At 35.2% G+C, this 13451-nt stretch overlaps 2 protein-coding genes across 2 annotated transcripts; both read right to left on the bottom strand.

Annotated features, from left to right (window-relative positions):
- Nucleotides 1–164: 164 nt before the first annotated feature.
- LOC129308687 (uncharacterized) lies at nucleotides 165–1919 on the bottom strand. The gene is made up of 3 exons (XM_054949993.1): nucleotides 1779–1919; nucleotides 1056–1243; nucleotides 165–465 (listed from the first exon to the last, which is right to left on the bottom strand). Exons 1-3 carry the CDS (start codon nucleotides 1875–1877, stop codon nucleotides 426–428), a joined length of 327 nt encoding a protein of 108 aa, XP_054805968.1. The 5' UTR covers nucleotides 1878–1919; the 3' UTR covers nucleotides 165–425.
- Nucleotides 1828–6208, bottom strand: LOC129308688 (rac-like GTP-binding protein ARAC10). Its single transcript, XM_054949994.1, has 4 exons — nucleotides 5064–6208; nucleotides 4201–4264; nucleotides 2020–2048; nucleotides 1828–1946 (listed from the first exon to the last, which is right to left on the bottom strand). The coding sequence occupies exons 1-4, from the start codon at nucleotides 5172–5174 to the stop codon at nucleotides 1917–1919; spliced, it is 234 nt and encodes a 77-aa protein (XP_054805969.1). The 5' UTR covers nucleotides 5175–6208; the 3' UTR covers nucleotides 1828–1916.
- Between the last annotated feature and the right edge of the window lie 7243 nt (nucleotides 6209–13451).

Here is a 13451-nt window from a genome sequence, read left to right as displayed (position 1 = left end):
TGCGTTGTTTGATGTTGTCCATGTATCCAGGATGTGCAGGAAAATTATGGTCGAGATTCGGAGTTGTTCGCTATGTCAATTTTTCACGCCAAAATTCACAACATCGTTAACTCCCTCCTCACATGATCAAAATCAAGTATTATTCAAGTATGGACTGGTTAAAATGATCAAGAAATATGAATATAACTATAGCCGACAAGAAGCTGGCTCTCGAATCTTCTTTACAAGATATTGGATCTCCAATGTTTAGCATGTACAACACTCATCATATCTATATGCGTGCGCGAACAGCCAAATTTCATCACCACCACCCAAAAAAAAAAAGGAAAGAAAGAAAGAAAGGAACAGCCGTATTTTATACGCCATTGTGCAATCCTTCACCTCCCGCCAAATGGTTACTTGCCTCCATTGCAACCGTTGAGGCTTCATGTTAGATGAATTAGCCTCCTTCCGCACCGAACGATTCTGCGCATGCAGTTTCAACAAGTCGTATTAAATCCCCAAAAATAAAGCATTAACTGTTTTAATTTTGGGAAAAAGATACATTTTATTAGTTGGAGTACTTTGAAATTCTTTGCATAAACATGGCATGTAGAAAAATAATATACTTTTCTAATTTTCTTTGTAAATTATTTTTACCAACTTCATCAATACCAATATGAAAATAACAAAAGAAATAAAAGTTTGTAAAATTTCAAACATATCCTTATATAACAAATATAAAATATTATTTTTTTCTCTTATAAAGGATAATTTTAAAAATAATTTTTAAATATTATATAAAAAGTTACACCATAACTTATAAATAAAAATAAATAAATCTTTTAAAATATGTTTTATAAATGAGATCAGAGGAAATATTTCTAAAAATACACGATGAACAAATTTCAATCATGACCCAAAGTTTTATGGCCGACAACCCCACGGTAAATCTACTAAGCAGTTGAGCACGTCCCTTTCATGTTAACGAGACAAATGTATAGACTTCTACTAAACATTAAATTTTTTACCAAAAAAACTAAACATTAAATTTGTCAAGAAGAATGGCAATTAACTGGCACTGCAAATTCGTTATGCATGAAAAACTGGAACAGACGAGTTCTAGAAGGAAAGCTGTTGAGATATCATGGGAAGAGTGCACAAACAGGAGACATCCTCGACGTGGTTTTCTCTTCTTCTCATGCTGCTTTTGGGGAGGCTCGATGACCACCTTGATCGCTGCTTCAAAAACTGACTTCACATTCTGCAAATGCGACCACAACACGATCATTTATTGCTGTATCTCAATAACACCACAAACTATTTATCTGCAAAAATAATTCGTTATTGGAAAACTGAGGGCATCAAAGTATTATTTAGTGTGGGGTATCATAAGAACGAAATAAGCCTATTCGCAAAAGAAAGCGGTCGTAACCTTGTTATCCTATAATAATCACTGGGGTAAAGTGGCGTCTTTGTTTATATGGTCATTCATCCACGGGTACCGTGTTTCTTTTCTTTCCTCATGATAATCATATAATCCCTAAGCAAAGTTGACTTGAGTTTTTGCACAACTCTGCACCCTAAAAATATTCTCTCGCTTCACACACTACAGCACTAGAAGATTAGAAGTATTACTTCTGAAGCAAATATTTGACTTCGTTATTCACTGGTGAACAGAACAGCATGATACTTTATCTTTAAGATGTGTTACTATTCTTTGGATGAGAATGCAGCACATTCCTTATCATGATAAACAATTTGCCAAATTGAAGCATAAAATACTAGTATAAACATGCCTCCTGATTTTTTGAGCTGCACTCAATGTAGCAGGCAGCACCAATGGAACTCTGGTTATCAACAAAAGCCAATAGTATACAGCTAATAAAGGAAGTCATCGTATCTGCTCAGTGGTCACGGGCACTAAGCCAGGATGATCAGCCAAATAGCTTTGTGTTCTCTGAGATCTACATGTTCACCATAAAAATTATTACATTCAAAATAGAATGATACTTCACATCAAAATGGTGATGACAATACTTGAAATATGAATGTCCAATTCCCCGCTCCTGAAATAAAATTGATCATCATTACCATAAATAGCTAACAAAACGTTTCTGATGTACTATTGTATGGCAATCATGGTTGTGAAACTTGAGAGTCAATGCAAAGATATACAGATTGCCGAGTTCAATTCGACCTAGGGAAATCAGTCAGAGTTTATCTAGACTCAAAAATAGGTGTGGCTCATTCAGACTTGGGTATACTTGCAAGTCTACCGAGTTTATCCACCTGGGATTTATAGCTCATTTTCTCTATAAGATACAGTCCAGCCCAAATCCCACCCCTTTGTGCACCAAACGCACCTTCTTTACCTTATGATTTCCGCTTATTCTCAATCAAATCCCCCATTTTTTCCCAATTCACCGAATCACCGGCTGTTCTGGATCTCTTGTTTTTGTCCTTTGCTGCACAACCCTGCTCGCTATTGGATGCCATCCTCAGCTGGCAGCTTGCTGATTAGGTTTGTTTATTCTTCCTTCATCTGTCACTTCACTTGCTTACTTCTTGCCCCCATTGAACCTCAAGGTTCAAGATGTAAGCATCTCCCAAATTTTTTTCTTAGAAACTGTACTATAACTTGCACATCTCTCAAATCTTAACTTCATCATGGTCATGCCAATTGTAAACTACCTCCAATCTTGAACACAAGTCATGGTTAACTACTTCACACATATTAAGAAAGCTGTTAAAAAGGTAGTTTAACTTTTTAAATTTGTCCCAAATTGCAATTATTTTCCAGAATTTCCCTAATAAATTGTTTACCATCCAGTATAAATTTAATTATTCTTAATTTCTCATTGATTAATTAGGGATATTCAAGAAAAAAAATCATTTAATGATCTAGACATTCTACCACATTACTTATATTTTGGACCATGAGAACTCTCCCCTAAGTGACATATATTGGAGATCGGAGGGAGTACAAACATAGAAGGAATTAGTTAACCATGAGAACTCTCCCCTAGGTAACTTCTCGTTTAGCAATTAATTCCTTCTATGTTAATCTTGTCCTCTCCTTTTCTGTTTTTCTTTCTTCAAGGTCATCTCTTGCGGAAGTGCCTAACTGAACAGCCAATAAATGACAATGTTTGAAATGCACACCGGGTTTTTCAGATGTAATGGGAGCATATTTTCTGTAGTTTCAAGACTAATATGTGCTAGGTGTTAAGGCACAGCCGCTTTAGCAAATAGCTTAGTATATTTGAAGGGTAACGTGTACTAATGGCTTGCTATGAAAATGCATATACTTGAATGTCTTTCCTCACAAGTATCATTTATAATTCTTGTGTAGCTATTTATTAATGCAGGTAAATCCTTATGAGTCTAGATTAAGTGATCATCCCCGTTATGTGTTTACCTAAATTCAGTTAATCTAACAGCCTTGGTGATGGCAAAAAAAAAAAAAAAAAAACTTGGTGGCTTTATTGGTATTGACAGTCAACATTTGCTTCACGCCTAACTAAAATCAGTCATCCCTTAATTCTTACTTATAAATTGCAAATATTACTATGAGCAGTAGACTTTATCATATCAGATTGTTTCACAAGGGACTAATTCACTCAACACGGATGGCAGGTGACAATATTGAAGAACCATTTTGGGATATCAATGGCATAAGAGATTTTTGCAGCAGAAGGTCCTCCTGTCAATTAGCTTGCCATAGAAGTTTGCATTGATAGTTGAACATAATTTAACTGATAGCTCATTAGCATGTTTTAAAGGGAAAAATATACAAAGATAAACGTCAGTAGAAACAGCAAGTATCCTTGCCATATTTAGTGTGGCTGACACAATCAGGAATCTATCTGAAATCTACTGCTCAATAACAATAGAATTTGTTTTAAACAGAATGTATGCAAAGTTTCATTAAAAAAAAATTATGAAGAACTAGATCAATTGTGTCAAACAAGATATCAAATACCTTGGTCAAACGAGTATACATCCAATCTAAATAATCAATTGTATCTACACAGGCATGTGGCTGTGATTCTGGTGCCAATTAGGAAATATGTGCTTTAGAAGGGAAAGCCTTATTTTGCCTTGTATTTGTATCAAGTTTTATGAAATAATTTGGCAAAGACAACCAACAATCTCAAGACAAAACACCGTTAAGCTGACAAAAATACTAGAGATTAATGCTTGAGCTTGGTGACTTACCCAATTTGGTGCCAACTAGTAGCAATGGGATGCCAGGAGCAAAATGTTGGAGTGCAGGGATCCACTGGCCGGTGCATACAAATTAGAGAGAAAACAAAAATTTCTAATTAATGTCAAAATAACAACACTATAACTACACAACCGTACCTTCTTCAATACATTCTCATAGCTTGCACGGCTAACTAAAGAAAAAGCCAAGACAAAGACATCTGCCCCCCATAGCTCAGAGGCCTCAATCTATTGCAATCCTCTTGCCGTACAAAAGATTTGGAGGTACATGGAGCATAACAAACCAACCATTCCAAATTGACAAAATTCTTCCAGGCACGTGAATATAAAGTTTGAAACAAGCATTTTCCCCCAATTAATTTTGTCTAACTTAAAAATACTATGACGAGTCTCAAATCTCTGTATATATACCAGCTGTGTCCCAGAGGCCTAAATTGACAGTTGTGCCTTCAACGACCACATTTGCACTGAAATTATCAAACATCGTGGGAATGTAGTACAGATAACCACCCCCAAGCAGATTTCCCACGTAGGGGAAAAGCAAAATCAGAGCCTAAAACATGAGCAGAAACATTCAACAGAAGCAACAATAGCATCATATGGTGGAAACCCAGATGACAAGTGCGTTCTTCTACCCTTGATCTTCGAATCACAAAATAATGGGTTCCTTGCACGGCCTCGAGGTGCGCCAACACAGATATAGACGCATAATAAAAAACATTGCTTTGGTGAAGCTATGAAGATCGTACGAGAAAAATGAAAATTCGGGAAGCATAAGCATAGACCCAAGGGGGAAAAGGCCAAGACTGGGATAGATCTCTGCCAAAACAAGAAAAAAAGAGAGCAAAACATACCGTAGGAAATTTATTGCTTGTATAGCCAATAAGCATGCATGTCTTCCCCACAGCTCCGTCTCCTACGGTCACACACTTGATGAACCTCGAAGCAATTGCAGCCATTACCATGCAGACTGATAGAACCTTACAGAGTAACTTGCTGAGAACAAATACACAAAGAAAGGGACTTGGGGTTGCGCTGGATTTTACAGGTCGAAGCTTTTGGTTGATTCAAAGATAAAAGGACATAGACAGAGTGGAAGCAGTTCACATGATTCTCACTCATTAACTCCTTGCTGGGACAAGGTCAATTATTTCTTTACTATCTTCCCTTAATCACCTTTTTCCCCCCTTCCTCCATTTTTCAAGGCCCCTATCTCCGTTTCTTCCTTTGGAGAAAAATAAATGATGGGTCCTCACTAGTCACTAGCCATTACTGATGATGAAAGGGGGAAAAAGTATTTATTGAGGAGGGAAGCTAGTTCATTTATTAGCTCCTTGTAGGCTGTTCTCTTTTCTGTAAATAATGTTAGCCGACCTCTGGATCTAGAGCGACCGATTGTGGATTAATGCTCCTGTGCTCAGCGGACACCGCTGGGGCAAACACACACATGCAAAAAAGACACAAAAACCATCATCCCCTTCCTTCTACTTTTGATGCTGAACCCAAACTTGTTCTTCCTTCCATCTTTATTGTGCTTTACTTTTTCTCACGAAAACAGCACTGATCTTATTTCAAAACATCCATATCCAAGTTCAAAACATCCAAGTCTAGGTTCAAAAAATTTTGCATGTTGCTCCTAATCACCAAGAAATTTTTAGATATGGTTTAGGCAACCTACAGTAGATAAGGAGTGAGAATTGAAACCCTCAACCTTTCATCCTTCCTCTTTTTTCTTTTCAATCACCAGTGTGGGAGTTAAAAGACGATGTTCATTCACCATTATGTATGTTTGTGGAGGCTGTTTTCTTCCTCTTCCATTGCTTCATTGATTTGCTCAACTCACCTCTTGCATCACCATTTTTGTTCTTCTTCTTCCTGGTTCAAGCATCACCATTATGCCTGTGTGTGGCTATGGGAAGCATTATTGTTAGCATTGTCGCCGTGGCAATGAGGAAGGGGAGAGGACAAAGGAAGAGATGAAAGGGGGGTGGAGGGTAGAGGGAGGGAGAGAAGAGAAGAGGCGTGGAGTGTAATATCAACATTGTTGCCCCGGTTAAATAACCAAAACTCCCTTGATAAAAGTAAGGATTATTCGAATAATGTACATTTTAAAGTAATAATAGTTTAAATCAGTTTAATTATTGCAGAAGCATAGGGTATAATATTGTATTAAGACATTGAGAAATAATTTAAAAACACCAAAAACCCACAAACTAAGTCATCCACTATGGTAAACTCCCCACTGTGCCAAATGTCACGGTATAGGCACCATACACTGCAATGCATTGCACAAAATTAGAACTTGATACTGACAATTGACAAATTCGAAGGCTAACTTTCAACATGCCCTAAATCTCCATTTGATCTCCAAACAAGGCAATCTAGGTGTTCACAAAACTCCCTTTTACAATTATAGCATTGGCATTGACCCTATATTATTTCACATCAACTAAATGGACACCCAAATGTATTTAAATTACATTTTCACATATACAACCACAAAAGGTGTCATAAAGCTAACCAATGTGCCAAAAACTCAACTTAATATCTATACCATACCCAAGAGACTCAAGACAACTTGTACATTATATTATCACTCATATTACTCATATAATGTAACATCCGAAAAATTTTAACTCTGATTTATTAACTTATTTAGGATAGTTAGTGAGTTAATGAGGTGTGTGGCTAGGGGGGCTTAACTTGACATAAATTATTATGATTTCAACCTTAAAAGTGGGTCTGGATCAATGGCAGGCCACTCGGGCAAGGAAAGAGGATGAAAAAGTAAAGAGTTGTGTTCTGTACCATATGCTGCGATGCGTGGTTGGTCCGTTGCGATGCACGGACACAATTTAAATGTAACAGGCTCCTTTATGCCATGTACCGCGATGGAGGATAGCGTGTGCCACAGTGCACGGCTAAAAATCAAATAAATCAACTCGTGAGCTCTGTGAAAATAGAAGAGAGAAAGAGGAGGAAAATGAAGAGCTTGGTTTTGGCTTTGCTAGGGCACGACTTTTGGTCTTATTGTTGATAGATTAGAGCTCCCAAACACTTAAGGTAAGATCATGGTGCCTTCTTCTTCCTTTCTCTCCCTCATTTATGATTATTTATGATAGGGTTTGAGTTAGGAGATAGATTTTTAGTCCATAAGAGTATAGGTCCGATTTCATTGGTTAAAATGAGATTAATGGGAGTGATTTAATATATTGGAACACCACATTGATGATTTTAGAAGTGGTTAGTCCATAGGAGCATTGAATGTCCGAAAATTGATATTTATGAGGTAGTGAGGAGAGGTTAATATACATTAATGATAGTTTGAGGTGTTATTAATGATAATGTGCATTAATGGAATCTAATGAGCCCATTAGGTATGAATGAGTAGTGATTATGAGTCGGTTAAAATAGTGTTTATGGAGTTTTATGTTCAAAAGTTAAGTAATGATGATATTCTTGTGATATGGTTGTAGAGAGGTTTGTTTTAGCACCATTCAAGCTCGTTAAAGCTTAGGAAAGTTGCTATAGCGAGGGATAAATCTTTGACCTCTCAAAGGTTTGAGGTAACTGGGAGAAACTTAATTTTTATAGTTGAATGTTAATTGTGTTTGTGAAATGTGATTTATGAGTTTAAATTGATAATGTATATTGGCAAGTACGTGATTGTAAAATGGTTTCTTTTGAAAGAAAACCTTGACATCTACCACCCTTAATGTTTTATGAAATTAATTGTGATTTATGAATAGGGGTAGAGAATTGTGATGAAATATGTATTAAAGTATAGAGCAATTGTGTCATGTAAGTTCATGTGTTAAGAAAATATTGTTAAAATGCATATTATGTGTGAAATGTGCATAGCATGATCATTTGTAGGAATTTGCTTAAGGAGAGGAGTAGATTGGTCGAAATCCATATGGTATTAGCAGTAACCGTTAGAATCGGGAACTAGCCTTAGCACCGATTATTAAAATCGGGAGGTAGCCCTTATCCCATGATTATTCCAGGACTGTCCCACTTGTTCTGTGAGAGACTTGAACCTAACTAGTCTCCACCAGTTCATGAGGAGGCTAAATTAGGGGTACGACACCTTATGGTTGTTAATATTAGGAAAAATCAGATTACATAAGTGAGTGAGTTAACCTTGGCCTAATAGCTCCTTACAAGTAGAAGGCTGGGTTAGTCTGTGAAGGACGTAGCCTCATGATAGCCACCGGTTTCATGTCGAAGGTAATAGGAGGATATAAGGTTGGCATATGATCATGCATATAAGTCCGACCACATGGTTATTAGTTTTGTGGTCCGGCACGTGTTAAAAGCACATGGTTGTTAGTTTTGTGACCCTGAGTTATGTTTTGAAAATAACATGATATAGTGTTTTGTGGCAAGTCCGGTCACGTGGTTGTTAGTTTTGTAAATCGTGGTCTAATACTATGTGAAATATATGTTTATGTGCCTAGTTACATCTATTTACAATCAATATATAACTGCAAGGGTTAAGTGAAACTTGATTACTAAGTGGTTGTACTCACCCCTCAATTCTCAATATTTTTAGGACCTAGCTCATCAAATCCAAGTTAGAAAAAACATACAGAGGCTTAGGATTTGTGGAGTAAATCCTCTTTATGCCTCTCTTTAGTTGTTTTAATGTTTATTTATTATTGTAATTGTCAACTAGGATTAATTGTCATGATTGGTGTACTACTTACACGATTTTGTGTTTAACTAGTGTATTTTGTGCCCTAGGTTAGTGAGTTTTTGTTGTGAATCCGATGATAGGGCTAAAATGCTTGTGTAAGTATGAACATATGTATTTTTGAGAAATATGAATGAAATGATTGATTTTGTGCAACTTTTTCTCCCCTCCATGTTTTGTGAAAATTGAGGTTGAGTGATGATTTTAAGTGTTTTTGATTGTGTGTGGTGTGTTGCACGAGTCCGCAAGAGTCCATTGAGTGTGGTCGGAGGGTTGGTGTAAGCTATTGGCACGTGTGGTTGAGTTGAAACACCCCACTTGAAAAATTTTGTGAAAATATGTCAAAATAGGTTTTAGTTTTCAACTTTTGATAGAAAATGAATTTGAGTGTGAAACCAATATCATTAGCTAGAGTTAGGAGAAAGCTCCATGTAAACCCAAAACTACCTCAATCAGATGTTAGACAGAGATTTGTGACGTGTCGAAAGTTCGCTCCCTGTGCTGTCAAATGATAGCACTAATATGTCAAATTTCGTGCAATGCGCCGCGGCGAATGGCATAGAGAAGGCACGCTGCGGCACACGAGCCGTAAGCCATGGCGCATGTGTCATTTTCTATACAGAAATGATTTTTGAGTAACACTCATTATTTGAGTCCTAATTGATTTACAAGCTTCTGTTTTATTTTTAAAACTCTGATTTGGAGTCCTTAAATTTTATGTTTGGGATTTGAAATGAAAAATTGGGATTCCTTTTAATAATTCTTGTGAAATTCTCTTTAACACCTTAGATAATTATGAGATTGGAGTTAATTTGTGGTTTAACCTCAGAGAGGTTACATATAACTCTAAGTTAACTCTCAACCTCTTAATCTCAAAAATAGTAGGAGGAGGTTCACAACATCACATATATCAAAATAATCATTAATTTGTATCCATGCAATTATAACTATACTTGCATTAGCATTTTAGCCTTGATGAAATTATTCAATCACATAATAATGACTCTAAGGCCTACAATTAACCCTATAATATATGCTAATAGTTCAAATATAACTAAGATAACCTAGGTGGTAATATCATTAAAGGTTACACATATATAAAAGCAAATAAAAGAGGCTTACAGTAGGAAACAAAGTTCCTATGCCTCTGGTGCTTTCTCTTTATCTTGACTTGAGCTAGTGTTTGTAAAATATTAAGGGAAGGGGTGACTATAACCACTTAGTAATCAATGTATATTTAATCTATATAATTGCAAGTTAATTGATTAAAAAACATGCAAAGTGTGCACATATCATGTATTAACGTCACATCCGATCATAGTTCAAGCTATTACCAACTATCATAAGTTATTATAAACCATCACAAGTTATCACTGTTACAAATTTATAAAGTATGTGACAATCAATAATTATATGCATGATTAGTGCAACATTTCAAAAATTATCCCCTTGATTAATTAAACTAATAATAGATAAATTTATAAATTTAACTATAAATGAGTTTGAGGATGGTTAGAGATGGCTAATAGGCCTATTGAGTTTGGTTTTAGTCATTAGATTAGGTTTGAAAATGAATTAGGCCACCTAGGCTCAAATTGAAGAGAGAGAATCAAAATTTGGCTAACTGTGCGTTATGCTGCAGCATAATGCATTTATGCTATAGCATAAATGTCGCAATTCTGACTTAAAAAGGGCATCTGTGTATGTGAAAAACAAAGGAAAAAAAGGAGAACGAAAGGGCTTATGATCCTCTCTGCTAGGGCATGATTTTACTGGTGTTTTGAAAAGATTTAAAGCTTCTAATCACTAAGGTAAGCCTCCCCTACTATTCATCTTCCTTTTTACACCATTTTTAAGTTAAGGTTTGTAGTTAGAAGATGATTTTCAAACATTGAGAGCTTTAGATCTGAATCCATTAACTTAAATAGAGTTAATAGGAGTTGGTTAAGCTATATAAGCCTAGAGATAGAGGTTTTATGCATCCATGAGAGTGGACTCTCAATTATGGATGAATTTGTGCATTTAAATGGCATAAATGGTAGTGCTTGAGGTAGGTAGTTGTCATTGATGTTGATTAAGGATTGTATTAGTGTTAATTGGAGGTAATGAGAGCTAATAAACTTAATGTAGTTATTAAACTCAATAGTTGAGAACTTTAGGTTATTAAAGTGTTAAAATTTGAGAGTTGAAAGTTAATAAATTGTGACATTGATGATGATTTTAGATTGTTAGATGATATATTAGTAATTATTTAAGTTGTTGAGAACTAAATGAAGTTAATGAGAATTAAGAAACTTATTAGATGTGAGATTGATCTTGTAGTTGAGAAATTTAGTTACTAAAGTATGAAATTAGATGTTAGAAGTGGTGATTTTAATGATTATTAGTGATGGGTGTTAATGTAATTGTAGACTAATCTCATGATGCACCGATGAGCTTGAATTTAGCTCGAAAAGTAAGTTATAATTAAGAGGTAACCTTTAACCTCTTAAAAGTTTAAAGTAATTGGGAGAAACCTAATTTATATAGTTGAATATTAATGTATTCTTATTGAAATAGATGATTTGAAACACATTTGCTATTTTAAACTCTTAATGCAAAATTGACATATTTGAGAATGTGATATTGTTAAAGTGTTATGTTCGCTTACATATGAATAATGATGATGATTGAGATTATGTGAGTATGTACTATTTGTTATGTGGTATTTGATACATGGAGTGGATTATGTGAGTATAAATATATGAATCCATGTTATGAGATTGATGATTGAGATGCATGAATATGTGGTATATGTGCATAGCATAATCATTGGTGGGAGTTTGTTTAGGGAGAGAAGTAGATTGGTAAATTTACGTGGTATTGGCAGTGACCGCTAGAATAGGAAACTTGCCTTGCATCAACCATTAGAATCAGGAGGTAGCCCCTGTCCCATGGTTAATTCGAGCTATCCCACTTATTCTATAAGAGACTTGAACCTAAATAGTTTTCACCTGTTCACGAGAAAGCTAGATTAGGGGTACGACACCTTATGGTTGTTAATATTGGAGAAAACCAAATTACACAAGTGAGTGAGTTGACCCTAGCTTGGTAGCTCTTCACAAGTGAAAGGTTGTGTTAATCTATAAAGGGTGTAGCTATCGAATAGCCACCAATTTTATGTCGGAGGTAATCCGAAAGATATAAGGTTGGCATATGATCATGTATTTAGTCCCGACCATATATTTATTAGTATTGTGGTTCGGTGCAGTTTAGAGGTGCATGGTTGGTATTATTGCGACACTTGGTTGTGTATTATTGATATATGTGTGTGTGTGATTATATGTTTGTAGCCTAGTCACATGGTTGTTATCATTGTGGCCGAGGCTATATGTTGTCATACATGCTTTATGTGTATTGTTTATTGTCAATTATCTCTATTTTTAATTAATATGCAACTATATAGATTAGGTAGACCTTGGTTACTGAGTGGTTGTACTCACCCCTCATTTAACATTTTACAGGGCTAGCTCTAATTGGGATAAGGAAAAGGCATATGAGATTTAAGAATTTGATTTCCTACTGTAATGCCTTTTAAATACTTTTGTGTAATGTGTAAGTATCATGGTATTACCAAATAAGATAATTATGTTGACTACTTGTACCATTGCATTCATGTGTGATTGTTAGTTAGTGTTTTAATGCCGTTGATCAATTTATATGAGTTAAACAAGCTTTTTTAATGTCAAAATGTTGTGCAAGTATGTTCAAGGCTATTTTGAGGGTTGTAAATATATAATTGGATAATTTGAATGATGATGAGCTCCCTCTTTATTTTTGATGAATTTAGGATTGAGAAGTGAAAATATGACCTGTAATATATTTGTGCATTGTGATGCATTGCACAGGTCATCTTAAATCTCTTAAGTATGATCTAGGTGGTTGTGTGGGCTAATGGCACTTGGGTTGGGTTTTGGACACTTTAAAAGTTGATAAATGTGAAAAAGTAGTAGTTTTGATTTTGAGTGTCTAACTTTTTGATATGATAGAATTTGTAAATAAGACCAGTGCCATTAGCTAATTCACTGAATGAGCTTTTGTGGACATTTATATCACCTCAATCGAACGTCAGACGGAGATTTGATGAGCATCAAAAGTTTGAGCAGGAAGTCTGCCATGACAGATTTTTGCCGTTGTCATGGATTCTGCTCTTTATGTCATATCATGAAATTTTATGCTACAACGTAGTTGTGCCAAAATCAATTTTTTTGCTATTTTAATCCTAATTTGATGTTATCTTATCTTGTATGATGTCCATGCTTACGTATGCATGTTTTGCTCTAATTTTATTTTTTAAAATGATTTTATAGCATTATAAGTTGAAAACTTGGGATCTTATTTATAAAAATTTTACAAACTTAGTAATTCATTTGGGTTATTCCAAGTGATTACCTTGATTTTGTGGAATTAATTATGCATAAATAAGGGTGACCTTACAATTAGCACCTCCCTTTTAACCTCTTAATACCTTCAATTGAAATCATAAGCTATTAAATCAAACAGTGAG

This window comes from Prosopis cineraria, unplaced genomic scaffold, assembly GCF_029017545.1.
Source record: "Prosopis cineraria cultivar Desert tree isolate PC_DT_omini unplaced genomic scaffold, ASM2901754v1 PC4, whole genome shotgun sequence".
Lineage (NCBI taxonomy): Eukaryota > Viridiplantae > Streptophyta > Magnoliopsida > Fabales > Fabaceae > Prosopis > Prosopis cineraria.
The sequence above is the reverse complement of the archived record's forward strand: the minus strand, read 5'-3'. Positions and strand labels throughout refer to the sequence as shown.